Source organism: Amphiprion ocellaris, chromosome 22, assembly GCF_022539595.1.
Source record: "Amphiprion ocellaris isolate individual 3 ecotype Okinawa chromosome 22, ASM2253959v1, whole genome shotgun sequence".
Classification (NCBI taxonomy): domain Eukaryota; kingdom Metazoa; phylum Chordata; class Actinopteri; family Pomacentridae; genus Amphiprion; species Amphiprion ocellaris.
Window position 1 is genome coordinate 17,060,112 of NC_072787.1, and position 27,528 is coordinate 17,087,639.

General features: G+C 39.8%; 1 protein-coding gene across 2 annotated transcripts in view; it reads left to right on the forward strand.

Annotated features, from left to right (window-relative positions):
- Positions 1-924: 924 nt before the first annotated feature.
- plod2 (procollagen-lysine, 2-oxoglutarate 5-dioxygenase 2) overlaps positions 925-27,528 on the forward strand; it is a 34,307-nt gene continuing 7,703 nt past the window's right edge. For both annotated transcript variants that reach the window (XM_023265009.3, XM_023265010.3), the window contains exons 1-11: positions 925-1,405; positions 13,424-13,515; positions 14,487-14,623; positions 18,010-18,173; positions 21,500-21,612; positions 21,700-21,763; positions 22,040-22,137; positions 23,052-23,153; positions 25,037-25,162; positions 25,280-25,401; positions 26,637-26,741. In XM_023265009.3, the coding sequence (XP_023120777.2) occupies positions 1,303-1,405; positions 13,424-13,515; positions 14,487-14,623; positions 18,010-18,173; positions 21,500-21,612; positions 21,700-21,763; positions 22,040-22,137; positions 23,052-23,153; positions 25,037-25,162; positions 25,280-25,401; positions 26,637-26,741 (1,226 nt within the window). In that variant the 5' untranslated portion in view covers positions 925-1,302. The remainder of the gene's footprint in view (positions 1,406-13,423; positions 13,516-14,486; positions 14,624-18,009; positions 18,174-21,499; positions 21,613-21,699; positions 21,764-22,039; positions 22,138-23,051; positions 23,154-25,036; positions 25,163-25,279; positions 25,402-26,636; positions 26,742-27,528) is intronic.

Here is a 27,528-nt window from a genome sequence, read left to right on the forward strand (position 1 = left end):
GGATTATATAACACGCTTTTTACATACAACACATTGTTAAAGATCAAACTATTGGTTTTCAATAGTTTTTTCCCCTTGCCTGTCTTTACAAAAATTTGTCAGGGTCACATTTCAGATGTCTGAGTTGTTAAAAGCTCCACCAAAAAGTGATTTTTCCTTCCAAAGTTTTCACATGCTTTCACATCAATAAATGAGCCAAAATATCACCAAAAATCAGAGGCTGAGGAAAAAGTCCAACAACTAAAAACAGATTTGTGCATCTTGGCTTTCTTTTGTCTTCTTTCCTCTCACATTAATCATCTCACCACTTCTCCGATTGACCTACAGCAGCTACAACAGTATCTGATGATCTGATTAGGTAGAGGAACCAAAGCAGTGCTTTTATTTTAATACTATAAATACTTATGTGCTTTCACTTAAGAAAGGTTTACAGGAGTTTTACTTTCAATTGAGTATTTCTACATGCTGTATTGGTACTTTCAGTTGAGTAAAGGATCTGAGTACTTCTTCCACCACTGTACTATGGTTAATCATTCTAAACGCAGGGCCGTTAGAATGCATTTTCTATTCTGAATACTTTCACTGTGGCTATGAAGGCACTTTTTTGCCATAGCTAAATTTGACACAATGAAACAGGTGTTGGAAAGTCTGTGTGATCCGGAAAAAAGGTGGAAATAAACCATTTTAAAATGTCTCTGGAGAGCAAATGTTTTATTTTTTTTTAAGGTTTAAATTTACCAGTTTTACATGTTCTCTTATGTGTTTTTGCAGCGCTGTTTCACAGTTTACACTAATGAGCAGGCTGTTCTGCCCTGTAGAAGGGGAGCAGTGTTGGTCAGGCTGGAGCGCAGGAGGAGGGGACCAGAGGAGGGATATTTAACAGCCAGGGGGGTAGAGGGCTTCAAATACAGCTGCGCTCGGTCACACTTTCGCTCAGGACGTCCCTGTGTCAGGGGTGAATAAGTTATCTTTCCTCCTTCTCTGTCTCTCTGCATACAGGCTTTTTTTTTCTTTCTTCAACCGGCAGCTGCAATTAAGAAACCACGCCTGTTGCGCTCTAATTTCCCTGAATTGTCGTACTTATACAACTCTACCCTGGAGCTAAAAGAGTTGTCTTCAGGGGCCAACGACCTGCCTGCACGTCCAGAAACTATTTCTCCCTCCCCCTCTTTAATTATTTTATTATCGCGAGAGTGTGCAGTGCGACCCTCCCGGGGGCTGACCTTGATCACCGCTGGGAGTTAATAACCCCGACGGTCAGCGAGCACTCCTCTGTCCGGGAACGCGCACTGTACAGCAGCAATGGAGTACCTCAAGTTTTGTTTTGTGTTTTCATGCTGGATCAAGTTTGCAAATTCTGTCTATTCTACTGATGCTCCGAAATCTCCCGCGCCTGTTCCTAAAGGTAAGCAAACTTTCTCTCCCTCCTTGTACTAGTTGCTTGGTGGTCGCCCCAAATACTGCACTTCATTCAGCTTGCAATCCATCCGTGCGTAAAAGTTCTCCAAACGCGCTCCAGAGCTGTCATGTCAGTTGCGCAAATGAGGAATTACGGATTTTTGAGACACATGATGTCAACTGTGAATGAGGCGCAGGTTGTATGCCTGTGGCTCCCTGCGTGGGAATCTGAAAATGTCCAGCGCGACATATATGTTGATGCGTAAAATTACATCATTGCAGCCTTACGCAAAACAAAAACCCGTCTGCGGTTTCTCACAATCCTGTTTTTTATTCTATGTTGTTTGGCTGCGCACAGCACCGCCTTTGATATACAGATGTCAGGCTGTAAAGTTTCAGTACGAGAGAAACAAAACAGTGTTTGATTTGCATTGAGACTTCAGTGAAAACCAGTGTAATCATACGGTTAGACTTTCCATATGTCATAATGCGCAAGAAATCCATTTGTGGCTTATTTGAGTTTAATGGAAAGCGAGCAGCTTTGTGATTGAGACGCGGAGCAGCGCTTGTAAATCTGTTATAATTGAAGGTTCATGGAGACAAGCGCAACCTGCTCTTACAGTAGCTCAACTGCTACATACTAAACATACTGCATATAGGTTTATGCTCCCCTCCGAAAGCAACCCCACAATTTTATTGACTTGTTTATAAATCCTGCCCCTGTTAACATGTTGCTGTGCTAAATTGCTCTAAATTACCCTGAAATCATTTCAGCTCTTTCCACACTCACAGGGCATCTTGTAAAACCTAAAGCTAGACAGCAGCATAAGTGGATGCATGTGTTTTTTTTTTTTTTTTTAATTCAAATGTCACAAATACTGTGTGGTTACTGTGTTAAGTCTGGAGCTCTTCTACATGCATGTTTCTGGGGTAGCAGTATACTATCAGGGCACAACAGCTGCCTTCAGCCTCCTCAGGCTTGTTTTAGTCATTTGGTCCAACTGGGTGTCTTCCACACAGTAGCCACATTAACTTTACAAGGGTTTAATGTTTGCTTGTGAAAGCCCTCCAGCACCTTGGACGGATCATATCACAAGGAGATACTGATACAACATGTTGCACAGTTGTGGTCTAGATTCATCACAGATGGCAAACCGCTGCAACTCAATAGACAAAGTAAATGAAAGCTTTTGTACTTCACATTCTATCTAAATCCAATTATTGTTTAACAGAATGTTGGTTTTTGTTCATTTTGTTCACCGAGTTTCAATCAGGTTTCATATTAATGGAGAATGCGTATGATTACTTTGTGTAAAATTTGATTATTTGCTGCAATATCTGCATAGAACGCAGAAATATTTTTATGTTCGAAAAATAGAGGCACTTAAAGTTCAAATGTTGTTGATTGTTTTCAGTCTTTAACATTTCTATGTAAAATAATCCTTGCTACTAAACTACTAAAGATGTTTTAATGCGGTAAATAAGGCAATTCTAATAATTTATGCAGTGTAGCTTCATAAAAAGTTTGAAAGTTACAGCAGAAGCCAAGCCCAGAATTAACTGTAATTGAATATGGCAATTAAACATTATATGTTAACGTTAATAACGTAGTCTCTCGTTATATGCACCATTTGTTTTTGATGTGCACATAGTGATAAAACATAGTGGTCCACCGCTGATTGGCCACTTATGGGCCTGTGTGGACTGTAATGAAAAAGTCTCGAGAAACTCCACTAGATGAGACTTTTTGCCCCAGAAGTGTTTGGGAGGCAAAACATTCCAGTGAAAAGTGAAGCAAATGACTCTGAAGACTGGGTAGGATCATGTCGGGGCTCGGCCAGCTGGGAAAAAGGCCTGAATATGCTTCTTTAGAACGAGGTCAAACGTGTCATCCACCAAATGCAAAAGAACAAGCTGTACACGGTGTTTCAAAATGACTTTCCTTTTAGGTGGGGCAGGATGTTGGTCGTCATAGTGAGTGGGCAAAGCTGAAATAGCGGTTTATAAGGCACTAATAAAACGGCGTTAAGTCTGAGGCCTGGTTCAGACTTCATTCATATTCTGATTCCTCTCCTCCAACACTTCGCTGGGAACACACTCCCATTGGTTGTAGCACAGATGTAAACGGTGTGATTCAGCAGTGAAAGGGGGGCAGTGGAAGAAGCAGGAATGCAGGGTTCTGCCCGTTTCGCACCAATGTGCACCTGGCCAGGCACCGTGAACAGCGGACGTGACTGTTGGTTTGTCAGTTTTGGAAAGTTACAAAAATTGGGCAGCGTAGACCCCCACTGTCCAGCCATCTGAAAGGAGCCTTTCACTTATTTCTGACTGACTGTGTGAACAGCACTTCTGACGGGGTAAAGGATTTAACATGTAGGTGGTGTAGTGTGAGTCTAAGCCGCTGCGTATCTCTGTGCATGACTCCTTTATCCATCCGACCGCCAGTCCAAGAACAAATCGATCGCTGCAACACATGAACCGACATTTAAGTTGTTGATTGATATTGATTAGATCATCTGAAGTGCTTTCAGAGTCACTTTACAATATCAGAGTTTCAGGAAATCAGACCACCTTTAACCTCCGTCGGACATTCTTGAAGACCGTTTCTCCAGGGTTTTCGGTGTTTATAGCCCAGTTGTTTGGTAAACTGTGAAGTTTGAACATAAAGATGCCACTGAAAATTGTAAACACTCTCAAATGCTCCTACTGCTGTTGATATTATCTGCTTGGAAACACTTTTGTATAACTGACGCTCATTAGGACACATTTCTTAGTGAATGTTTATAAAGAGCTCAGACAAATGCCATCACTCATGATCTATTGGACTGTTCCACTGTGACATGAACGAGGCGTCTCTAGATTAAACCTTTCCCAGACATCACTGACGTGTCAGCAGGCTGCATTTTATAGAGAAGAAAAGGAAACTCCACCTAAGCTTGTCCATGCCTTATATACTTATATACTGTATAATAGCGCTCTCTATTGCCTGTAATTCCAGTCTAACAAACTAACAAACCCCCTTGGCAAGCAAAGGCTGTAATCATGCCTTAGAACATTGTCACTATGTCACCACAAGCTTGGTTCTGTGCCTCCTTCTCAGCCAAATATGTGTTGCATTGTCTGCATTTTTACTCGTTTTCTCAGCTTTGTCTGAGGTATTTGCTGCCAGCTATCAAATAGGTAAATACAGCAGTACACTAGGCTTCTGAGACTTTCCCCTGAGCAGTACTGAAGTAGATGGGTGATATTTCAGCAATGCTGTCGGGACAGGCCTCAGAGTGCAAATATCCCATTATTTTACCGAGTGAATCATTTCATTGTCAGAACATGGGCGTTTAGCAGCTGTTGGTCCTTGGCAAGAGATGTGCTGGATGAATGTTGTATTGATACAGCTGAACAAGTTGTGATGTTCAAATTGCTTCCTGTTGTTTAAACTTTTAGAACTCATTAGTAGATGTCAAAATAGCAGAGACACTTCGGCTTGTATATTTACAGAAATGTACCAAAAGGAGGAAATGACTTCGGGATATTAGATCATCATTGTAAAAAGGCAAGAACATTGTCAGAAGGAGGCAGGACCAACTTGCAGCCTTTTCTTGGGGAACAAGCCCGACTATAATATATTTATACTGGAAAGAAAACAACAAAAACATTCACTTCTACGTTATTGATGAAGCCAAATGTTTAAGTAACTGATTTGCTAACAAAATGGGTTTTAAAGTCGGCATATTCCAAATCCCAGTCTTTTCTCTGTCTCTTAATGAGCCTTGGATTTCAGTTTATTTTTAGTAATCATTGAAGCCTGATAAAATAAGCCGGCTAGCCGAGAAGAACACATCGATGCCAAACAGTGCACACAGGGAGCAGCTCACCGCTCGTCTTTAAAGAGGATTTTCAATTCACCTCCCAAACAGAGAAACGGGAGCCATTTCAAGGTAACAGCATGTGGCTGTTTATTAAAATGCTGGGCTCATGTCCCATTTGCAGCAAATATTATGTATTAGGTTATATAATAAAGATGTGTTCTGCTTTCCACTTACGGTAATTCAGCACAAAGATGATTATATTGACTAGAAAAACCCTAAATGGTTAACCTCTAAGTCCATTATGGTAAATTAAACTAGGTATGTGCTTCTTTCAGCAATTAAGGATTTAAAGCTCTACAGTAAAATCAGACTGTGGGCAACAAAGGAAATGAATAGTCCTAACCATAAGAGCACTGCACGATGAAAACTACATGATAGATTAGTCGTGTTTTTTGATATTATGGCTGTTCTTGTAAAATAAATAAGCTATTCCTGATTCAAAATGACGTGTGACGAGACTACAAAATTGTTTCCTGGCCCAATGATGGTGACATCATGCCACATCCTAAGCCTGAAGTGCCTGTGGTTTGACATGTGTAATTGAAAACACAGGCTTTCTCTGTGGATGTACTACATGGTTCTTGCATTATGGAAATGGTGTGTTAAATCAATTATGGTGACTCTGAAACGTCACGAAAAAATAAACTCTAATTTTAGTTGTGGACAACTAAAAAGTAGGGTTCAACTCACCAATCTGGGAGCCTTTGGGTTTTCCAGTCCCTTGGGTATCAGACCCTCAAATTTGGTCTCTAAGGGTAATGACTAACACATGGAGCACTCACCTAGGTAGCAACAAAGGTATTTGTTACTGTAGGTTAAAAGGAATGTCTGCATGTCTCGGGGCTCTTGGCTTTCAGATATCAAAAGTAGGACTTCTACGTCAAAGCTACTTGTGGTCACATTAAAATTCTAATGCTTTCTAAAGCTGGAAAACCTTTAGAAAGTAACTGTAGGTTGGGGAGTGTGTCTCTATGTTTAGTTGAAGGCTGCGAAATGAAGGGGTGGTAGAGTTACTTATATGTGAAGGCTTTACTGTAAAAAATGTGTATGGTCTGAAAAGATTTTTGTATTAAGTCCCATACGCAGAGTTTACAGCTGTGTTTGGGAAAGCTTTGTGCCATTTTGAATCAAGATGTCCTTCTGTTGCCGGTTTTTTCATTATAAATGCTTCCCAACATCAAAATCAGAGGATTCTAGTTTGGGAGGGCTTCCCTGGACCATTTCTGTAAACATCCAACATCAGCAATTCCTCATCTATAAACACTTTGCACAGCTATTGGCAGCTTTCTGGAGGGGATAAAATAAACTGGGTTTGAACCAATCGGCAACCTCAGGGGCTGAGAAATGAAACCAGCACTTCAGTAGTAAACTCTGCAGTTCCTTGAATGTCCACTTGAGGTTGATTCCAGAAGTAAATCGATCCCTACAGATCTCGATGTTAAAATGGCCAACTTTACAGCAGAAATAAACATGTTTACAGCCTGGTCTAATAGTTTTTTCTTTTGTTCACTATAGCTAATTTCCCTATATATGACAGCTGTACCGTGGATTTATTTTTATGTAGCTCACTGGTTTAAATTGCATTAAGGCTTAAAGTTATGCCCAATTCAGGGTGTTTTGAATACACTCTTTAGCATTCTTTTTTCATGTCCCTTTTCATTTTCATATGTTGAACTGAGTCAGCTACACTAACAATGCCTTCCAAGAGAGACTAAATGAAAGTCTGTGCCATTATCCCAACATTTTACCATTATGGATGGATTAGATGATGAAATTTCAAGTTTTTGGACCTTTTAACACCTCCCAGTTTCCAGTTCTGACCCAACATCCAAACTGCAGCTCTGTTTGAATGTGATCATTATTGTCAGTCAGATTATAAGTTAAGTAGTGACAGTTTTTGATCATGAATGAAAGCAGAAGTAGTGGCAGAGTTACAGTAACCTCTACAGCACAAAACAAACTTACTTACCCTTTTATCTTTTGGAAAATGCATCTGAATAACACTGAGGAATGCTGTGCGGGCCACTGTAGACAGAGATAAGCTCTGCTTCAGCTCTGACTTACCTTGTTTAGACTGTTGCTCAGTGTCTTTTTCAGAATGCAAACCTCTCTCCTGCCCTTTGCCGTGATATAATTTAGGTCACTGACGTATTTGCCTTTTCTTTTCTCTTCTCTCGCTTTAGGTATTACCACATACTTGGGTGACAAAGCTGCTGCAGTAATACTGCTATGTTAAGATGCCAAACTAGTCTCGTTTTCTTCATCTTGACGTGTAAACACTACAGAAATCTGGCAAAAAAGTGCTTTGGGACAACCCTGCATTACATACCAACGTAATAATCCTCTAACTTTCATTACACTACCTTTTAAAGAAAATTGTTGCCAGGATGTAAAGGGTGTTTGCTACTTTGAGTAACACAAAGAAGGGCTTTAGCTATACAACCTGGCAGTGTAATGAGTGTTAAAGCTTTGGCACAGCTCAAGGGCCAAGGCCCATTCATGACAACTAAAATGCTTGGGAGTCTATTAAACTTAACACTCAGACTTGTGTTAAATTCACATTTAAAGTGATGAAGACTGGCTTTTCAGGAGGGGGCACATCCTCAAGTGAGTCAGCAGGTTCCGGAGTTGCAAGCTGGGTTCAAAAAAAGCAAGATGTGCAGTCCTTGCAATGTGCTTATAGGAAAGTTCTTTCCATCTCCCAGCTCATTGTTTCTTGTTAAGATTAAAGGCAGGCCGAGTGAAATATATGCAGGGGAAAGAAATGCGGGATATTAACTGAACTATGTGCACTTTCCTCGAATTGACAATTTTAGTGAGACGTTAGGTAAAAACGGTTTATTTACTTGGATGGCCAAAATAGAACAAGGGTTTGTGTTCAGTGGCCAGAACCGTCTCGTCCAAAGGAATCCTGTTGTCCTGGTGTTCAAGGCCAGCACACATTCCCATGATACCTCTTTCCTTTCTGCAAGAAACGCTTACTGAAGCTTAGCCCTAGCAAGTGAGTCAGAACTTTTGCTCATCCAAGTGTGAAAGTTTACCTAGACGGCTGAGGCCCATGTGGTACAGGGAAAGGGTGCAAAGAAAAGACCACTTGGAGTTCAAGCCTTTTTTGGAGAAGAGATCCAGCAGCACTGCATGAGCTACATTCCTCTCCACCTGTGGGCTCTTCATACAGTACTGACAAGAGAACATGTTGTGTTTACCCTGACTAGACACTCATCCTCTAAAATCACAGCTGTATAAAAACCACCTTTTTTGAGTGTTGCCATGTGTCCCTCAGCTATGCCTTATTATAAGTGTGACTGTGGTTTTTTCTTAAGAAAACATCGAAGGACAGGACAGTTGTCCTAAGATCCAATTTGGGGTTACAAAGAAAGATTGTAAAAGCAGATTTGTTGTTCCATTGTCCTCAAAAAGTTGCTTTCTCTCTTCTGAGACAAAGTGAAACAATGAAGCCTTGTGTGCTTTCAGTAATAACCTAACTCCTTCCAGTGAGCTAGTTTTCTCTCAGTAACTTGTCTGAATAAAAGGCAAAGCCAAGCATTCCCAACAGGAAATAACATACAACCCGAATGTTTAATTAAAGGGCCCATTGAGAATTCTGGCACAGTTTGTATTCGAGGTAAAATTTCTCAATTTCTCAAAAAATGTATATTAGTTATGTTAGTCCACAAGGCAAAATATATTATTTTCACAAAATATGCTGTAAATTGGCAATTCAGGGGCTATTCTTGAGGCAGAATCCTCACCTTTGGAATGTAGAAAACAAATGGAACTTTTTGTACTGCTGTAATTTAACCAAAAGGCTGATCTTCTTGTAAACCGATCCAAGTAATTGTAGTACCTAAACTTACCTAAATCTCAGGTGTATTTTAACCCAAACTGTGATCTTTTCCTAAATTAAGCAGGTTTTGTAGTGTAAACAAAAGCAAAAAGCAGCTTAAAATGAAAGTGAAAATGCTACAAAACACACACGGGACTGAAAATCATGTGGTTTATGCTCCCTCCATCCTCCTTATGCAGACTTTGTTGCTGTTTTTACATGTTAAGTTGAAAATACAATTGCCAGGCACACGGCACAGATGCAAACCAATCAAAAAGAAACACCCAAAAATAAGTCGGATCTCACAATTTTACAACCTTTATTGCAAAACTAATACATTTTTGCTCTGTGTATGTAGGTATTATACATTTTGGAGTGAGGCTGTGTTGAGATGAGTGACTAATCTGTTGCTTGCAACCTTGGAAATCTATTTTAGGTCAATAAGTGTGAGTGGTTTACAAAAACACAAACAAAAAATCCCCAAAACAAATGCTAACTAGCACTATCGTGGAATAGTGAACTAACTCAGTATAACAATGCTGTATATTCATAGATAACACTACATGTGCTTTCACAGTGCTTAGCTTTTTCCAGAGCATTCCACAGCTTAGTTGTTTTGGCACACTTTTGTACCTTTGGGTTTATATTCAACTTAGGAGCAAAGAACATCAAGAGAATGTGTTGTTGGACAGAAAGAAAGAAATGCACAATAGCATAGCACTTGTCAAAACTGACAAAATTCTGTAATATCTGCAGTTATTGTGGTAATATTTTGAACATTCGTGCAAAAAACCTGCCTGACTAGGACCCTGATTGAACTTTTTGGAAATATGCATTGAAATAAGGAGCTACAGTTTGCCAGTCTGTACTAAAAGAATGGTCCGTTTGCATGTCTTTTAACAATCACGGCAAATTTTAGCTTTGTGAGGGCAAAATGTGAGTGAACATAAGTTGAATGCTACTTTAATGCTGCCAACTTGGTTTACCATAACATAAAAAAAAAATGGATAAATGGCTTTGGCTTGGCATTATATTGGCAGATCATATTTTTTTTCCCCATGCACTGTGTGTTTAATTTGGGGACAATGTCATGATATCCAACTGAGGTTTCCAGTTGGAGTTCAAATGAGGCCACTGCGAATCCCAAAGGATTTTTTTTCCCACCCATGATTGTGTATGGAAAAGCCATGAGAGAGACTCGCTGAAGTGTTTGAAAAAATAATAAAATAAAATAAAAGTGCAAGTCGCATCTCTGCTAAATCAAAGTTGGTTTGCATTCCCAGGCTGTACTTAACTGGAAGCTCACATGTAGGGATGCGCTCATGTGGCCTGCATGTTTATGACAGGAGTAGAGTATGCTGTTCTGTAAGGTCAGGCCAAAGTCATAGAGGGGTAATTGGTGTTAACTGTCAGTGTATTTCTTCCTGATGGGAAATGTCTGCCTGACAGAACAGGCAAGCCAGAATTTTTGTTTTGCACGTGCATGTGCTAAAGCCCTTTTCTTCACAGATTAATGCAGAAGAAATCAGAACAGATAAATCATACTAGCTGAAAAGAGCCGGGATCACGATATGCATCTCACGACTGTTTTCCACGACACAAATACCAACAAAGCTACTGGCGACCAATTCACATTTTATGAGGGCAGCGGAATGAATTCAGTATATTGCAAAGAGAAGTACTAAACACATGTCCTGGCTGTAGTTAGATCATAATGCAATACATAATTTGCATGGTGGTTGTCAAATTTTGCCAAGAAATCCTAGCACAAGATAGTTAAGGTGCCAAAATGCCCCATCAGATCTGTTTGTTTCCTGGTCAAATAGCTTCAGAAAACCTCCAACCACATGTTTCCTGTACTGGTAAAAAGGAGTTGGGGGATTGTGTTGACTATTTCTGAGCATTTCTCCTTTTTATTTGCTATTTGGGGGACTTTATGTGTGTGCAACATTAGAACTGGCCTCTAGGACATACTGTCTTAAAGTGTGCACCATTATCCCCATATTAAAACAATCAATCATACCTTAAAAAAAAAAAAATCTCACACCTTTGCTTCAGGTTTTTTTAACACAGCCAGGAAAGATAAAGTGTGATTTATGACACATTTTTTCTTGCCAGAAGCAGTGGTCTTCAAGCATGCAAATTGTTTGACCTGGGCTTAAACTTTGCCTGTGTGATTGTCTGGTGTGAGGAAATGGGAAGCATGGAAACCTCTGTAACCATTAAAATCACCTGCTTTATTGAGCTGCGTGGGAAATGTGTTTCCCAGATGAGGGAAACATCTTCCCCTGGCGCTACTATATGCTCCAACATCTCCTTGCTTCAAGCCAAGAACAAGAACAGAGAACACCTGTGGCTCAGAATAGATGCCTCTTCCCACTGTGCACCATTCAGTTTTATACTCGCACTCTTCTAAACCTGTCTAGTTCGTTTAAAGGTGTCATGCGATACTGTTCGGATAGAGCCAGACAGAAAACTGTTGTCATCCTGTACCAGAACCTTTGGGTCAGACAAATACTGAAATGGCTGTTACAGTGATGACAGGGCCACAGACTAGACGGAGATGAGAGAATGGCTAAATCACTCTGACGAGAAAAGAGTGGAAAAGATTTGCAAGGAGGCTGCTTATAGCTGCAGACACATACTGCTTTAGAATAGGAGCTCTAGGCTTCTTTTTTGTATAACCTCAGGCTTTGTTTAGTTTACTTAATGTGCAGCTCTGACCTCACCAGAAAACAATACTAGTAGATTGTTTAAGGGGGTTAAAATGAGCGATGGTTATGCATTTGACCTCTTGTGGATGTATGGATAAGCACAGGTAAAATCTCTGAAAAATGTCAGAAATGTGGTGAAAACTCAATTATAGGTCCAAAAATAACGGTCACATGAAGTCCACTCTCTGAGGTTAGGCTCCAGTGATTAAATAATAATACCACCGCCATGCCCACATCTTTTTATTGTGGAATTCATAGCTCCTATGCTGCCACATCTGCACTCATATATGTCATTTAGGTACTCATTTACAATCATTATGTTGTGTTATTTAAGTATGGGAATGTATTTTTTTTTTCTACACTGACACTGATTGTCTAGTTAGAACCATTTTTCTCACATGGCAGCCATATTGGCTTTTCTGGAAGGTTATACCACATGAGAACATTATCAAAACATATCCTCTTTGAACTATAATTCTTCATAGGTTGTGTCTTTATGTGGATAGGGAGGTTTGGTATGCAGTAAACAAGACAAAAAAAATCAATAAAATCCAGACTAATTGCAAATTGTTGTTGCCATATTAATCTTTGTATTCCAAAAGTGTAAAGCCAGCTCTTTAACTATGTTCTGTAGCAGAGTGCACTTGTAAATTAGGTCCTCTCAAGGCTTTCGTAGGACCCTGATATGTATTCTTTCACACTCCCTATCCTGCCTGCCAATGTCCAATAAATAATTTACTAGGCTTTAGTGGAACACAGTGCTGTATATTAAATAGAGGGCAGATTGGCTCTCCAAACATGAAAAGCAGGATTAGCGTTCAAGTACTCTTATAAAACCATATTAAAGTGTCATTAACTTTTTTGTTGGCTTGTCTGTCAACTTGCAAAGAACGTTTTGCTCATTTTGAAACGACAGCGGGGAATGAATCAAGCCCCCCACCTTTAATGCAATCACAGCGTTTGACGAACAAGATCTAGAGATTCAGGGCACTTCCTTCCTAGACTCACAACCTTTGTGATTAAAGCTACCCACAGCTGCTTTTACAAAACATTATCAGATCAGAAGTGAAAACTAGCTTAGTGAGCATATTACTCAGTTCTCTTGCTTCACACAAGACCATGGTGCAAATTTGTATTTGGTTAACCCTTCCTTAAACCTCACATTTCAGCACCCACGGTCACGGGAAATGTCCTAGAGGTTTGTGGGAGTTATTCCATCCCAAGGAGAGAAGAAATTATCGAGTGTGTCTTGGGAATATGCTGTTTTTGAATCAAACTAAAGCTACAGTAGTCCTTCCTAATTTGAGACATAGGTTCAGACTGCTAAACCAAATAGTCACCAGTGTGTTGACATAGGTTTGAGGTTTACAAGGGACATGGTTCACAGAAGTGGGAATCTCAATACTTATATTTAAGCTTAGAATAATATACACATTTCTGTGGATATCCTTCAACGGGTCGCCAACATTTTTGCAACTTAAAATGTCACAGTTTTCATCTGAAAGTCTATATCCTCACATCCCTATAATTTTGGTGGTCAAAAAAATATGTGATGATATCCAGTTGTAAAGTTAAGTTTTTTAAGTTAAGAAAATTTTACCCTTCTTTCTTTTTTTCAGAAAAATTGCTCGTCTTAACTGTTGCAACAGAGGAAACAGATGGCTTCCGCCGCTTCATGCAGTCTGCTAACTATTTCAACTACACTGTGAAGGTACGACTTTTTTCTCAAAAATGATGTCCATAGATCTTGCAGTTTGTCCCAGCTAATGAGTCTGTGCTTTCAACACACACACACACACACTCATGGCGCTACAAAAACACACAATTCCCAGGATTGATTAGGCCTCTTAAAGGAAACAATGAAGTGGAGCAAGCTGCAAAAACATCCATCTTAAAGGGATACTCCTCAGTGGAGGGCTAGAATTCCCCTTTGTGGTTGAACTCAAGTAGTAAAAGAAAATCTTTTAGCTTGCAGTTCAGTGCATGCCCTGCCCACAGCAGTGTGCTTGTGTTCTTTTCTATGTAATCCTGCAGCTTCACCAGTTTGTGTTTCCTGCAAGCAACTTTGGCCGTTACGCTCAAGATCATCCCTGCAACAAAACTTTCAAAATTAAAGTTAATGTTGTCAATTTCCTTGTTATTCTGTGTGTGCTTGCGTTGTTTCTGCAGGTTTAATGTGCACTCATCTCTGTACACAAAGCCCCAAAACACAATTAGTAAAGACAGAATAACAAGGATCTGACATAAGGTCTGGAACTCAGGTGTTACCTCAGTACCGCAGGTAACTCGGTCAGCCTGCCTTAATCTCAAAGGCTCACACTCTTATTTACAGATTCCTTGCGGCTGTGTGCTTTTTTCCCTCCATTTACAGTTGTGTTATAAAATCGTGCGAATGTGTTAAAGTTTATTCTGACAGCATTTACAGAAAGGAGTTAAAAACAAACTTATTTTCCAAAGTTTGCCCATTTCAAAGGCAGCTTTGTTCACACAGCCCCTTCAAAGATGCATAATATTCTTAATATTAATGGAGTTACCCACTACTGTGCCTTCTTTTAGGAATTTCAGAATTACTAAAAAGGAGACTGAAAAATAAATAGAGGACTTGGGAAGATGGGTAGTTTCACAGTGCTGCAAGATGGTCTTTTTTGGTGTTAATGCAGTTTGTCCTTCATGTGTTCTAAGGTGTTGGGAATGGGAGAAGCATGGAAGGGTGGTGATGTGGGCCGTTCTATTGGTGGAGGGCAAAAAGTCAAACTACTGAAGAAGGCCATGGAGGATCTGGCTGACCAGGAGGATCTTGTTGTTCTGTCCGTGGATAGGTATGTTGACAACTAAAGACGTGCTTATTTTGTGTTTTATTGAGCTTTACATGTCTGATTTTTGCACTATCATGGTGACTTTCAGACTATCTTTTCTTTGTCTGGCTTTTCTACATAACTCAGATTCAGTGTTTTGTTGGATGAGAGGATTTAGTCTGTCGTGCAAAATATATCTCAAAGCCTCAATAATTAACAAACCACATAAATCATAAGCATTCACTGATGTCAGAATATTCCCAGAGGACATGCTATTTTAAAATATAGCAGAGGAGTGAAGTCCCATATCATACTGCAGCCAGTGATATCATAGAGAATAAAAGATCAATATGTCTGATTTTGTTATTTGCTTTAATAATTGTGCTGTTTTTCTTTGCTGCCTTATGTGTTACTTTTCTGAGAGATGTTCAGCATCTACCTAAATATCCCTTTGACTGAGCTTTGATCCGATTTAGCTTTAATTTCCATAACAACAAAGAGATGCAAAACACCTTTAATTGCTGTATGGAGCTATGAATTAGACATTAAAACCAATTTTCACAGTCACAGACTGTAATAAGTGCTTTGAAAGGCATATCTCCTGAGGGAGAGGAGTTTCTGCATATTTATGTAGTGCTAAAACACCCTTCAGTCACTCATGCACCAGCATTATTATAGAGCATTGCCAAATATATGAGGAGAGTAATTCTCACATGCAGGTAGCTGAATTATGAGTTTTCAAAACCAATGGAAAGTTTCACTGAGGTAATGTGAGTGGTTTGGAATAATAAGCGCTTTGAAAGCCATATTCCTTAAATAGAGCAGGAGATGATGATACTACTGTACCATGTCACGTGAATAATGTTCGCCATAATTGCTGTGCAAAGTTATCACACCCTTGAAACAGGTAATTGGAATGTAATTTTTTTTCTCTTTCTGAGGAAGTGATTGTAGTATAATAGACTGCTTCTGCACTTCAGAAGATTCCGAGCCATTCGAGTGTATTTCAGCTTCTATAATCCTGCTGGACCACCTCGGGTGTTTTGACAGTTTCTGCTTCTGATACTCACAGGCTTACATTTTGTCTCATGTTAAATTTAGTCGCTAAACTGTCAGCGAAACCGAGATTCATGCACCGTATTGTTGAGCTTCAGAGTGGGCGCTACATTCCCAAGATGAAAAGAAAATGACTGCATGCAGTTCAAAAGCAGCGTACCTTAAATCTGCACAATTGCCATTTGCTGCCAGAATGTTACGTGTGAGTTAGCTGTGCTTCAGTCACTCTATTCACACTTGAAATTAGCAGAAATTTGGCATGTATAGTAACTAACTATGTTTGGACTTCACGGTGGAAAATTTAACAGCTTCGACAGGTTTTTTCATTTCCAAACACCACACTCCTTTGTAATGCCAGGATCAAATTAGAGAGATGGTGGTTTCCACTTTTAAATGTGTGATTCAGCTGAACAACATGTTTACTCACACTGCTGCACGACACTTGTAGATAAGTTTGCTCCTGTTTGGTGGGTGTGACCTGGGTTCAAGCCACTGCATCAGTGGTAAAAAACAAATGGAGCAGTGACATGCGATATATAAATACCACAGTTTCCAAGCTTCACTATAAACTGCGCTGTGCATGATAGCTTACCTTTTAGCACTGATTTGTGTCTTTGTGTCAGTGCAGCTTTAAACACAAGTCAGTGTTACGCTCTGCCATTCACTAAAAAAAGTCTGTTAATCAAACTAGTTACAATTAGCTAGTCAACTAGTTACACAGTTTTCAGTCACACCATAGTTTGTACCTTTTAGTTTTGTTGAAGCAAAATATTTTTATCATAACAGCAATAAGAGTTTAACGAATAACTGATGTAACTGCACTTTTTAAAAAAAATTCTATATTGCAAATCATAATCCACATAGTTTACATAAACATTAACAGGGACTATAGTCCCCAATGCAGCAGCCATGGGTTCGAATCCAGCCTATGGCTCTTTGCTGCAGGTCCTTCCCCTATTCCTGTCTTTCCTGTCTTCCTCTCTAGTATCCCGTCAATAAAGCAAAGCTGAAAGGCAAAAAAAAAAAAACCTTGTTCATTGCACTCCTAAACAGCAATAGCTAATTAATCATCTTAGATGATGTCACAGGCAATACAGACAAAAAGAATGTAAATATTTTTTCATATAATAAACTTTTTACAACTGCAGTGTGGAACTTTTGTGTCTTCCTTTTGGCAGTCAGTGTAATTACACAAATGCTGTCAATGTGTGCTGACGACATATCTCACCGCTGTCGACCATTTTTCATTTTAGACTCTAAGCCGTGCTCTTACTGTTGAGGTATTTTTGGGTGTTTTTGGTTTTTTTTTTCTAAATGGAGCCTCAGAAATCTTTTTTGGCCATGTCTTAAGTGTTCCACCATACTTGTAGTTGCTGTACCTTCCTCCATCTCCATCGCTACAATTGTCACCACATACACCAGATTCTAGTATACTGTAAAATACAAAGAGACTTATCTGCCACTGATGCATTTAACGAGCATCTTGTGAGACATTTATATGTAAAAGTCCCACAGTTCAGTTTTAAACACTGACATGAATGTTTTGTCATTTTATACCGGAGATACAGCTTTGATTGATGAGTTAACAAGAGATGGAGGGTACTTATATGAACATGTGTCGACCAGATGTGGTTTGAACATACAGTCTTCCTCGCCCACATCAGACTTCTCTTCCTCTCATGACATGTTTTTCACTTCTTCTGCACCTTACATAATCTAATGTATATATACCGTATATATAAGGTCTAGGTTGTTGTTTTTTTTTTTTTTTTTTGGATCTGCTAATTTTAAACAAGTGCTTCCAGTAAACAGACACACAAACAGAATCAAAGCCACATCTAGTGAAGGGCATTTTATAGTCAATGACTTTGTGGAAATGGTGTGACCAAAATGAATCGACTCTTTTACTCTTTTAACTTTACACCTCCAAGTGATGAAATCACCAGAAACATTAGGAGTTTCCACACACTAAAATATCTGCCCTTTGGATAATAGCATGTCTTTAAATAAGTCACCATGAGGCCTGAGATGAAAGGTGTTGAGCGTTAGACAGTTTTGCTCTGATTCTCACACAACTCTGTGGGTCATGCACCAGCACAGTTTGAGTGCTTTTTTGTGTTAACATTTGGCATTGAAATACTTTCCAGAACAATCCCAGAATGCTCGTCTATACAAATGCTCCCACATGAAGAATGTCAACTGTTTACATTGAGATTTCTATCTGTCTCAGGCAAGTAGAGGCCCAGGTTGTGTGTCAGATATAAGATAAAGAATGTTCGAGAAAAAGGCTGCTCCTAAAAGATAAATAAGATGATAATGATCTGTTGTATTTCATCTTCACTCCTCCCTTTCAGCTACGATCTTATCTTTGCTGGAGGACCAGAAGAGATTCTCAGGAAGTTCCAACAAGCCAATCACAAAGTCCTTTTTGCTGCAGAGGGACTGATATGGCCCGATAAACGACTATCTGATAAGTACCCTTCAGTCCGCAGCGGCAAGCGCTACCTCAACTCTGGAGGTGGGTTTGAACAATTCAAAATATGATCGAAATGCCCAAATGTTTTGACCCGTGAAACTCTAAACTCTGTCATGATGTTGTGTTAGCACTTTGGAAAGTGGATGGAAATTGACTTGAGTCTAAAGGCGTGTCCTCGCAAAAAGATTTTCCGCCACATTTTTCAGATGTCTAATGCAGGAAAGACACTATTTTCAGTGTGTTTTCATAACTGCAGTTACTGTGTTTTCGGCTCTGAGCATGTCGGTTTCCTACCACTGAATATCCTGTCTGAATGCTTTCTCTGCTGCTGCTGCTGCTGCTGCTCTGCTAATGTCCTGCCTACACATCTATGCAGAGAGTGGAACTAACTCTGATCAGATGTGTGTGTTTAACCCAAACCGACATGTCTCACATTTACATGAAGATTAATCGCAACTCATGCATCAATCGACAATCCTAGTAGTTTAGAGAAATTACCTCAGTGGAAATACAAATCTGGAGATATTAGGATCAAGAAGCAATGGTTAGAACTAAAACTTGTTCAAATTGTACCCATTTTATCTATATTATGTGTCTAGACATCTTATGTTGGTCTAGACTAGTGTTGTAAACCCGTCTAACCGTCACAACTCCACGGCTGCACAGGGGTTTATACATTCCACCATCAGCTGTCGCAGTTTGAAGACTTGCAGGCCCTGTTGGAATTTGTGGGGGCGAAGCAGCAGTTTGCCTTGAGTGTGATTAGTGTAAAGAGTGTCGGAGGAGCTCTGAGGAATGGCAACAGACTGGTGTTAGCTTTAAAATATAAAACCACCTGATTTTTATTACTATCTCTTGCTGTAAAATGGAAGTATATTTTCCCTGTAAACCTTCCCGTCAGGTATTTCCTGCCCGCAGTGCAGAGAGTTGGTAGAAGCCCATTCGTGTGAATATTGGCTGCATACTTTTCTTCTCTCGTTTTGTGTATTTTTTTAAGTGATCACCCACCTCTGGGCTTCTCCTACAGATACCTATGTTGAATATGAACATGCTGAATGAGAAAGAATAAGCTCTGCACATTTTTAACGCAGAAGAATAACAGTAAGGTCTCATGCATAATCCAATGCCTGGCCAGCTGCATGCTTCAGAGTCTTCAGGACATTGAATTACTGCTTTCCTTGTGGTCATCAGCCTGGTCTGACCTCCCATATTGGAGCCTCGCTGTCTCCGACTGATCACAGACTGTTTTTAGCATTCATTGTCATTGACTTGACATGTGGATTTGTCTTGGGCCCCCAAATGTGCCACAGTTTGTATAAAATTGTAGGCTTTGTTTGTGTTCCGAGAGCTACCGCCCAAGTGACTAGTCCAGAATGTTCTATAGCATCTGGACACACACCGCTGTGTCCCAGAAAGTACAATTTCCTTGAGATGCAATCAAGATATAAAGGCTGTGTTTGTGTGTGGCTGTATGTGTTTATCTAAAGACATAATGTGTAACATTTCCAGCTTAAAAATGCATAAGAATTTACTATAATAATGTTATATATTTATCCACTTCAAGAGAAGCCATTATTTTATCCAGCTTAATAGTGCATTTCGTTTTGCCTAAGTTAACACCAAATGCTACGTTAAAGAAAAAGAAAAAAAAAAGTTTTGGTAATATTTACTTTTTACTTAATTCATTTCCCCCCATATTTTGGAAATTCACAATAACATCAACAAAATAAAATAATAAAAAAAAACAGACTTACATGTTATGAAAATTACATTAAAAACCTGTAAATATGATTGATCATAAAAATTTCCATTTTTTAAAGGAAACTGAGTGACTATTTAAAAATAAACAGTTAAATTACATTCAAAAATGTATCATATCTTTACAAATATTTAATTTCCTTGTAGCAGATGTAATAACTGTTATATTCAAATGTAATACTGCAAAAAATAGCTACAATTAATGATAATTACCAGAAGGATATGTTTTTTGTTTGTAATTCTACAGATGTGTTTGTTAAATGAAAGATATCTTGCTTAATTACAACATTTTTGACAGCAAAAACAATGCCTCTTAATCATTGTATAATATCTATAATCATCAGTAATCTGTCAAACTGTAGTTTTTACCATTCTTTATCCTTTATCTCTTCTTCTCCTTCTTCTCCTTTTTCTCCTTCTTCTTCTTCTGCAAATGACATTACGTTAGCTATTATTACTTGTGCCCAATTCATTAGAATGTGTTGACCTGCCATGAATACATGTGACTAAAAGTAACTTGGATAAACCTTGTATACATTACCTAATAAGGAAATCAGATTTTCACTAGCAGTGGTGGTGAAGACAACAAATCCCATGATCCCACACTACTGCATTGAACTACATCTTTTAGAATTGTTTCGATTGAGACCCCTAGCAGCAGGAATTACATACTGAAGAAAGGTAATTCACTCTCCAAGCTGATAATGTTTGAAACTAATCACCTGAAACCACTGGAGAGACTTCAGCACCAAAAGTGCGATAAAAAAAAGTTGTTTTCTGGAACATAAAGTCTGTCCAAGCCCACGTGTACTAAAAACAAACTCTGTTGCTTCATGTTGCTTTGTGGAACTTTGCAGTGAGATTATTTTACACTATGTTATCTTAAAGGGAAGTACAGACCAATGATTTTTCCTATAAGGACTGGACCAAAAGGCGTATACTTCCCAGCATTTTCCCAGGATCAGCAGAAGAGGTCCGGCTACCAGCAATATGATCTGCATAAAACGTCCACTTGATTGATGATTCCCTTTGAACCTTTTTTCTCATTCCTGCCATTTGGATTATGTCATGTCTATCCATCGACTTGTTTACAGTGTCTGAGGCTTTCTTTAAATGATGGGATGCAAAACGGCGCACACTAGCAACATAACGAAACCCTGCAATCTGGCCCTGTGGTCAGTGTCCTTCAGCAAGGGAAGGAGAAAGAGGAGACACAGGGGGAAACTGGAGTAGAGCTTGCGATGAGAATATACATTTAGAGTGTGCGACATACTACAGTAGCACGCATATTTGCAGAAGTTCAACTAGCAGTGAGCTGTGAGACAGTCATAACTTGTAGATTACAGCTTTCTTACGCCACATTATAGCACCTCTTTCTATCTACAGACTGTGGGAAGAGAAAGTCTCTGCCCATTTCATGTGTGCTTGGGATAATTGCCAAAAATCACACTTTGTTTGAGGCGTTGAGGCTTTCCAGGATGAAGTCTTCAGACCATGGAGCCAGCAGATAATTGTCACCAACAGTCTGCCAGTTGTATATGACCTTGTAAACGTCTCTCACCCTATACTTTACAGCTGTACATGCGTTTCACACTGTTTTTTACTTGCAGGTATAATTGGCTATGCTCCATACATAAACAGAATAGTTTCACAGTGGAACCTCCACGACAATGACGACGACCAGCTCTTCTACACAAAAATATACTTGGATCCATTGCAGCGAGTGAGTATCGTGTATCAAGGCCAACATTTAATCTGGGAAATTTATCTAGGATGACTCAGCAAACTTCTCTGTGTTTATGTCTTTTAGGAAACTTTAAACATGACTTTGGACCACAAGTGCCAGATTTTCCAGAACTTGAACGGAGCTGTTGGTAAGAAATCAAAAAAACTAAATTCTATGACTGAATTTCCTGCTAATCTGTATATTTTAAACTCAGCGTGCGACTGACAGGATTAACACTATTCATGAAATAGGTTTTGATGTAGCAACCTTACGCATCATAGTCCATTTTTACTGCTACACTCTGATTTATGTGAGAACTTGCAGGTTTGGGAATTTAGACGTTGTAAACCTTCACTGTTGCACATGTGGAAAGTCAATTTTCATAACCTGGCCTGTAATGTCTCGTGTTCCCCTTTTCTGGCAGATGAAGTGCTTCTGAAGTTTGGAACGGGCCGAGTAAGAGTTAGAAACACAGCATACGACTCTCTGCCAGTGGTTGTCCATGGCAACGGAAACACCAAAGTGAGTAAGAAATCTCACCCGCATCTAATGCAGTCTGCTTATAGCTCACCATACATACTTTCAAGTTAATTATCCTCAAGACAAACACTGGCTTTAGGTTGCATTACCGAACTTTTCCCTTCTTGCAGATGAGCTCTGCTGGCCCATACCCTTTAGATTTTTGGCCATCTAACATTCATCACAAAATACCTGCCAGTAACCCCAGCTCTAAAAGCCAGCTATATATTAAATGGAGGAGAGAGGTCTGGCCAAAACAAGGCTGTAACACTTCTGCCCATGTGTTCCCCATTTTCTCTTTGCCATCACTCTCTGTAAATTAGAATGAGAGAGTAAGCTAAAAAGCAGGATGTCCGTATGATACTGCTATCATTCTGTGGAGTTCTTTTCTGGTCTCTCACTTCCCCTTACTCCTGAAAAGTCTCATTCCACTGCCTGTGTCTGGTCTTCCTTGGTAATGAACCAAACCCACCAAACTATTGAGTCATTCCTCCCAGAGGCCTGAACAGCTGGAAGAAAAGCCCAGTAAACGGCACATCACAGAAAGAACCCATGTCCTAGCAGTGGTTTCTGACCATCGTGGGCTGCCTAGCTGGATGTGTGACCATTAGTTTATTATAATTTTCCGGTTATCTTGCCAAGTTCCCTTTAAGAGGAAGAGATGGCTTTGGAAAAGAAGAGAAAGAATGATTACAGTAGATTGAAGCTTCAGTACAAGAGACATTTATAACTCTGACGTCTTTTGTTTGAACTATAAGCGACTCTGCCCAGTCATCCTTCATTCTTACTATAAATTTGAATATCCACAGTTGTATTCCAGGGTAGGTTATTTTAAACACATCATAAACATGTTTTTTGTGAACCCTGTGGAAACATTAAAAAGATCGTTCACCTGATTTAAATGTTTTCCCTCACAGATGTACTTGAACTACTTGGGAAACTACGTCCCCAACGCTTGGAACTATGAACACGGCTGCAGCCACTGTGATGACGATGTTGTGGATTTGTCTCAGCTGAAAGTAAGTGCTTTGAATTAAGCCTTTTTCCCTCTGTTTGCTGTCCTTTTTTCCTGTGGGAAGTTTGTCTTTAGCCTCCAGTCCTGCGGACACTGGAAAGGATGAAGCATTGCCAGGTCTTCGAGCATGAACCATACATCTATCAGCGACTGTCTAGACAGCAGGAGAGGAGTCCAACTCCTGAACAGATAAGCAAGACTACTGGTGCCGCACAGCAATAACAGGTTATGTGTCTGTTCGCCCTTTTGGACCCTTTTAAAAGAGCATAAGTGCGAGGGGAACTTCTTGGGCAAGAGGAAGCATTGCATGGCTGTGGTGCAGGATATGGCTTCTGAGGTTTTCAGAAGGTCTCATTTAAAGGGGTGTCACTGTCGACCAGGCTGCCTTTTAGTGGGCTCCTCAGTATGGGATTGTATCCACAATAGTAAGTTATAGTGGTTACGCTGAAAATTTGTCAGAGTTCAGCCAAGGCTGGCAATGTATAGACAGCAATAATGGCAGGCACTAGGAAACGTCTCTGACTGTGTGGTTGCATCCGTCAAGAATGTCACTGAGCAGAGCACCGAAGCCAACACAGGATCTCAGTTATTTTTATTTATCTTAAAATAGTTTGTTCGAGACGGAACAAAATCCATCCCTAATAACATCAAGGTGTTCACGAACAGCACAGCGCTTGTCGCAAAATCTAATATCGAGACACAAATCCCTTAAGATTTACCGTAATCCTGTAGGCTCCAAAAATAAATGTGCCTCAATAGTTTAACTGGAGCTGATTCAGTACAAACCCAGCTACGTCAAAGGCATCTCTGTTAAAGCTCCTCTCAGTGACCTTCCATAATGATTGCAGAAAACATTGCTTTTCAATAATGTGTAATTTAGTGAAGGTATTTCATTCCACTTTGCCCCTCTGTTTGTTTGGGACAAAAACTTCTGGAAGATCAGGTCATGTGGAAACTCTGGCCACACTGTGTCCAGGCCTGTCTTGTGGGTTAAACGTAGTTCACAGGAAACCCTGCACGGTTCTTTGTGTACTTTGATTTTGGGATTGAACTGAGGTCACTGTGAGTTTCACACCACTAAAGACCCAAAAAAGTGCCAGGCAGACCACTTCACTGACTGCGCCACTGTAGTTTAGTCTCTTGTGTTTAATGAAAGTTGAGGTGTTGCTTCTCTCTGCTATAATAAAAAAGCCTCAGTTTAGCACACTGCCCTCTTTGCTACTCCTTTCACTCTTCAGCCTGTCCACTGTCTTGATGTAACAATTTAACCTCACATTGATGCATGAGTTTCCGCCTCTTGTGCCTAAAACACAGTCATTGCGGAACTCACAAATTAGATGGTTCTACTCGGATCCCTTTTCATCCTTGGCCCAGACCTTTTCTGTGAACTGGTCAAGAGGATCAGCAGTCCAGACTGAGCTGTGTGGGCTGGAAATGAGTGTCATGGGAAAGTCTTTCCTCCTCTCTTCTCTTCTCTTTGTCTTTTGCTTTATTTCTCTTTTTTGTCCAAGCTGTCTGAACGATCATTTCGAGAATGGGTTTTTAATATGCTTACCCAGTGGGACTTTATCTAGCGGGACTTCAATAGTCCCCTAACATCAGCTGGCCTACTCTGTAAAAGCAAGGGATATCCAATAATTTTATGCACAGATCACATTAATTATGAATGTAAACTTGTGGCACAGAATACTTGCAATGCTGGGGTTAAATCTGTAGCCTAAGACCAAGTAAGTGGCGTTAAGGCAAAGACATCTGCAGCAACTTCCCTGTTTGTTTATGTGAAACTTGAAATGTCAAAATCCTCTGTGATTTATGTTAAATAGTGTTCCATCACTGCGACTGGTTGTTTAAAATAGCTCTAATTTGTCTCTCCTCTAATCTAAACAGGAGTATCCAAACGTGTTGGTTGGCGTATTCATCGAGCAGCCGACTCCATTTCTTCCCGAATTCTTCCAGCGTCTGCTGACCTTGGATTATCCCAAGGATAAACTCAAAATTTTTGTTCACAACAATGTGAGTGTATGCAGCTGCTCACAGATTTTTTTTTGTTTTTTGTTTTTTTCTTGAGATCTCTACAACACGTCTCCTTATATGTAGCTTTTAATCCATTAATATTGGCTCCCTGCTCAGGAGGTTTACCACGAGAAGCACATCCAGAGGTTCTGGGAGGAGAACAGGAATGTGTTCAGCAGTTTCAAGGTTGTGGGGCCAGAAGAAAATCTGAGCCAAGGAGAGGCCAGGAACATGGGCATGTATGTATGCTGCTTATAAATATATCATCTTTCAGAATCTGTGGTTTGAAGAGCAAAACTGGTGAAACCAGATGAAAGTTGTGTTGGCAACGATTAATAGTGGTTTAACGGTTCATAGTCGATCTGTTATCCGCATGGAAGGTTATTCACAGAGTGAAATACAGTTTTTACTGCCGCTGTTGCTTTTTAAAGTAACGAGAAGGACATTTGGAGATTTCAGTCCTCTGCCAAGGGTAATTTCTTATATTGCAAATTTTAAAAAACTGATCCAGAAACACTATTTATAGATATAAAGAAAAACAAAGAAATGGCACTGAAAAACTACCTCTGTGTTGAATAACTCCCTAAATCTCAACACAGAGTTGATGTAACAAGATACATGGATCTATGTTCATGTAAAAGGGGGCAGGCAACAGTGACTGTTTGGCAGTTTCCCTTTCCTTTCTTCGATCCATGTCTGAAAAGCCGTCATCCAATTTGTCCTTGAGTTTTGTGATCCACTGCGGCACCACAGATTAACCGTAAATTACTTTTGAACATCTAAATGGTGCTTGCATAGTGACGGTTTAGGAAAACAGCTGTAGCTGAGAAAAGCATAAATATTTAACAGAGTTAATGTCTTGTTCCCTTGGTGATGCCTCACTCTCAGTGATGGACTTTCTTGACATCCAGGTGTTCATTTGAGAAATTTCTTGCAGTTTGGTTGGAACTTATTCAGCTCAGTATTTATCTCTTGTGGGGTTTTGATAATGTGTCCTCCCTTTGCTGGGCTGTAGAGGAGTTTCCATGTGATATACTGTGGGATGCAGCAGTCCCACAGGTGGAATCTCTCTCTATCCTCATTTGCTTGTCTATGGGCTTTCCATTTATCCTCAGTGTTGAGAAATAGTCTGTTATCATTCTAATAATTCAGTCTGTAAGGCCACATCACAGAGATCCCATCCAAAGCACAGCATGCCTAAATACACTGGTCATGACAGCCCTATAATGAAGAAGTCGACGGTTTATTAGCAGTCTCTAATCAAGATCGCATTATCCACTGGAGGTCTAAAAATACTCAGTGTGAGTCCGGTTCTGAATCTGACTCTGCAATTGAAAATTGGCATCATATACTTAAAAGCTGATAAATTTGAACTTGTGACACTGATTACTTCCATGCATTTCATTGACTGCAATTCACTCTAGATTGAAAAATTACTATTTGCTGTGCCATGTCTATTCTTTTTCCCCATCAGGGACCTTTGCCGTAAGGATGCCACGTGCGACTACTACTTCAGCATCGATTCCGATGTCATGCTCACTAACAGACAGACGGTGAAGCTCCTCATTGAGCAAAACAGGTAATGACACGGCAGCTGGAGCAGAAGCCGCACTGGAACCCGTTCAAACAGCCTCCTTGGTAGTTGTTGTGATCACTGAACCATTCAATTTACCCCTCAAGTGGCAAAACCGCAGGAGCATTACAGTCGAGTAAATTAAAGTTTTAAAATAAGCTGCTCTGGCTTCCTGTTTTTTGCCTGGCCACATGGAAATAGCGAAAGAGTCTGTCGCACTAACCCCGAAATGCCACTTTGCATTATACAAAAAACAAACATGCAAACCCTTTTTTCCCCTCTGTAGCTCATGATGGGGAAGAAAGCTTCCCATAAACGAGATGTCATTGTGGCTGTGGCATGGTATTGTGATCTGTCGGAGGCATGCGAAGCAAAAGCCTTTCTAGGATATTTAAAGGCAGCATGAGAATTCTTTGCTGGCGCAGGGGTTGTTGCGGGAGGAAAGTCCAATCTATCTCAACCAAGAAAATTTACCATTAGTATACTGTTGCGTGTCCATTTGCATCCATACACTATGATTTATGGTTCAATTATTTTAAGTCTGCACTGATTATTTAATAGAAAAAAAATACACTTTCAATGCGGTTTTTGGTTTGTAAGTCTAAAAGAACAGCAGTGGAAAAATCCTGTGTCTATATTTCATGCAAATTCTAAGAAATAGACCAGATTCCGTTTTGTTTTAAAGCCTGCTGCAACAAGAAAGCCATTACATTTACTTGAATTTATTCCGCCATGATGCACAGGTCTGGTTTGCGTTACTCATTTCTACAATCTGTCAGTGACTTGCCAGTGA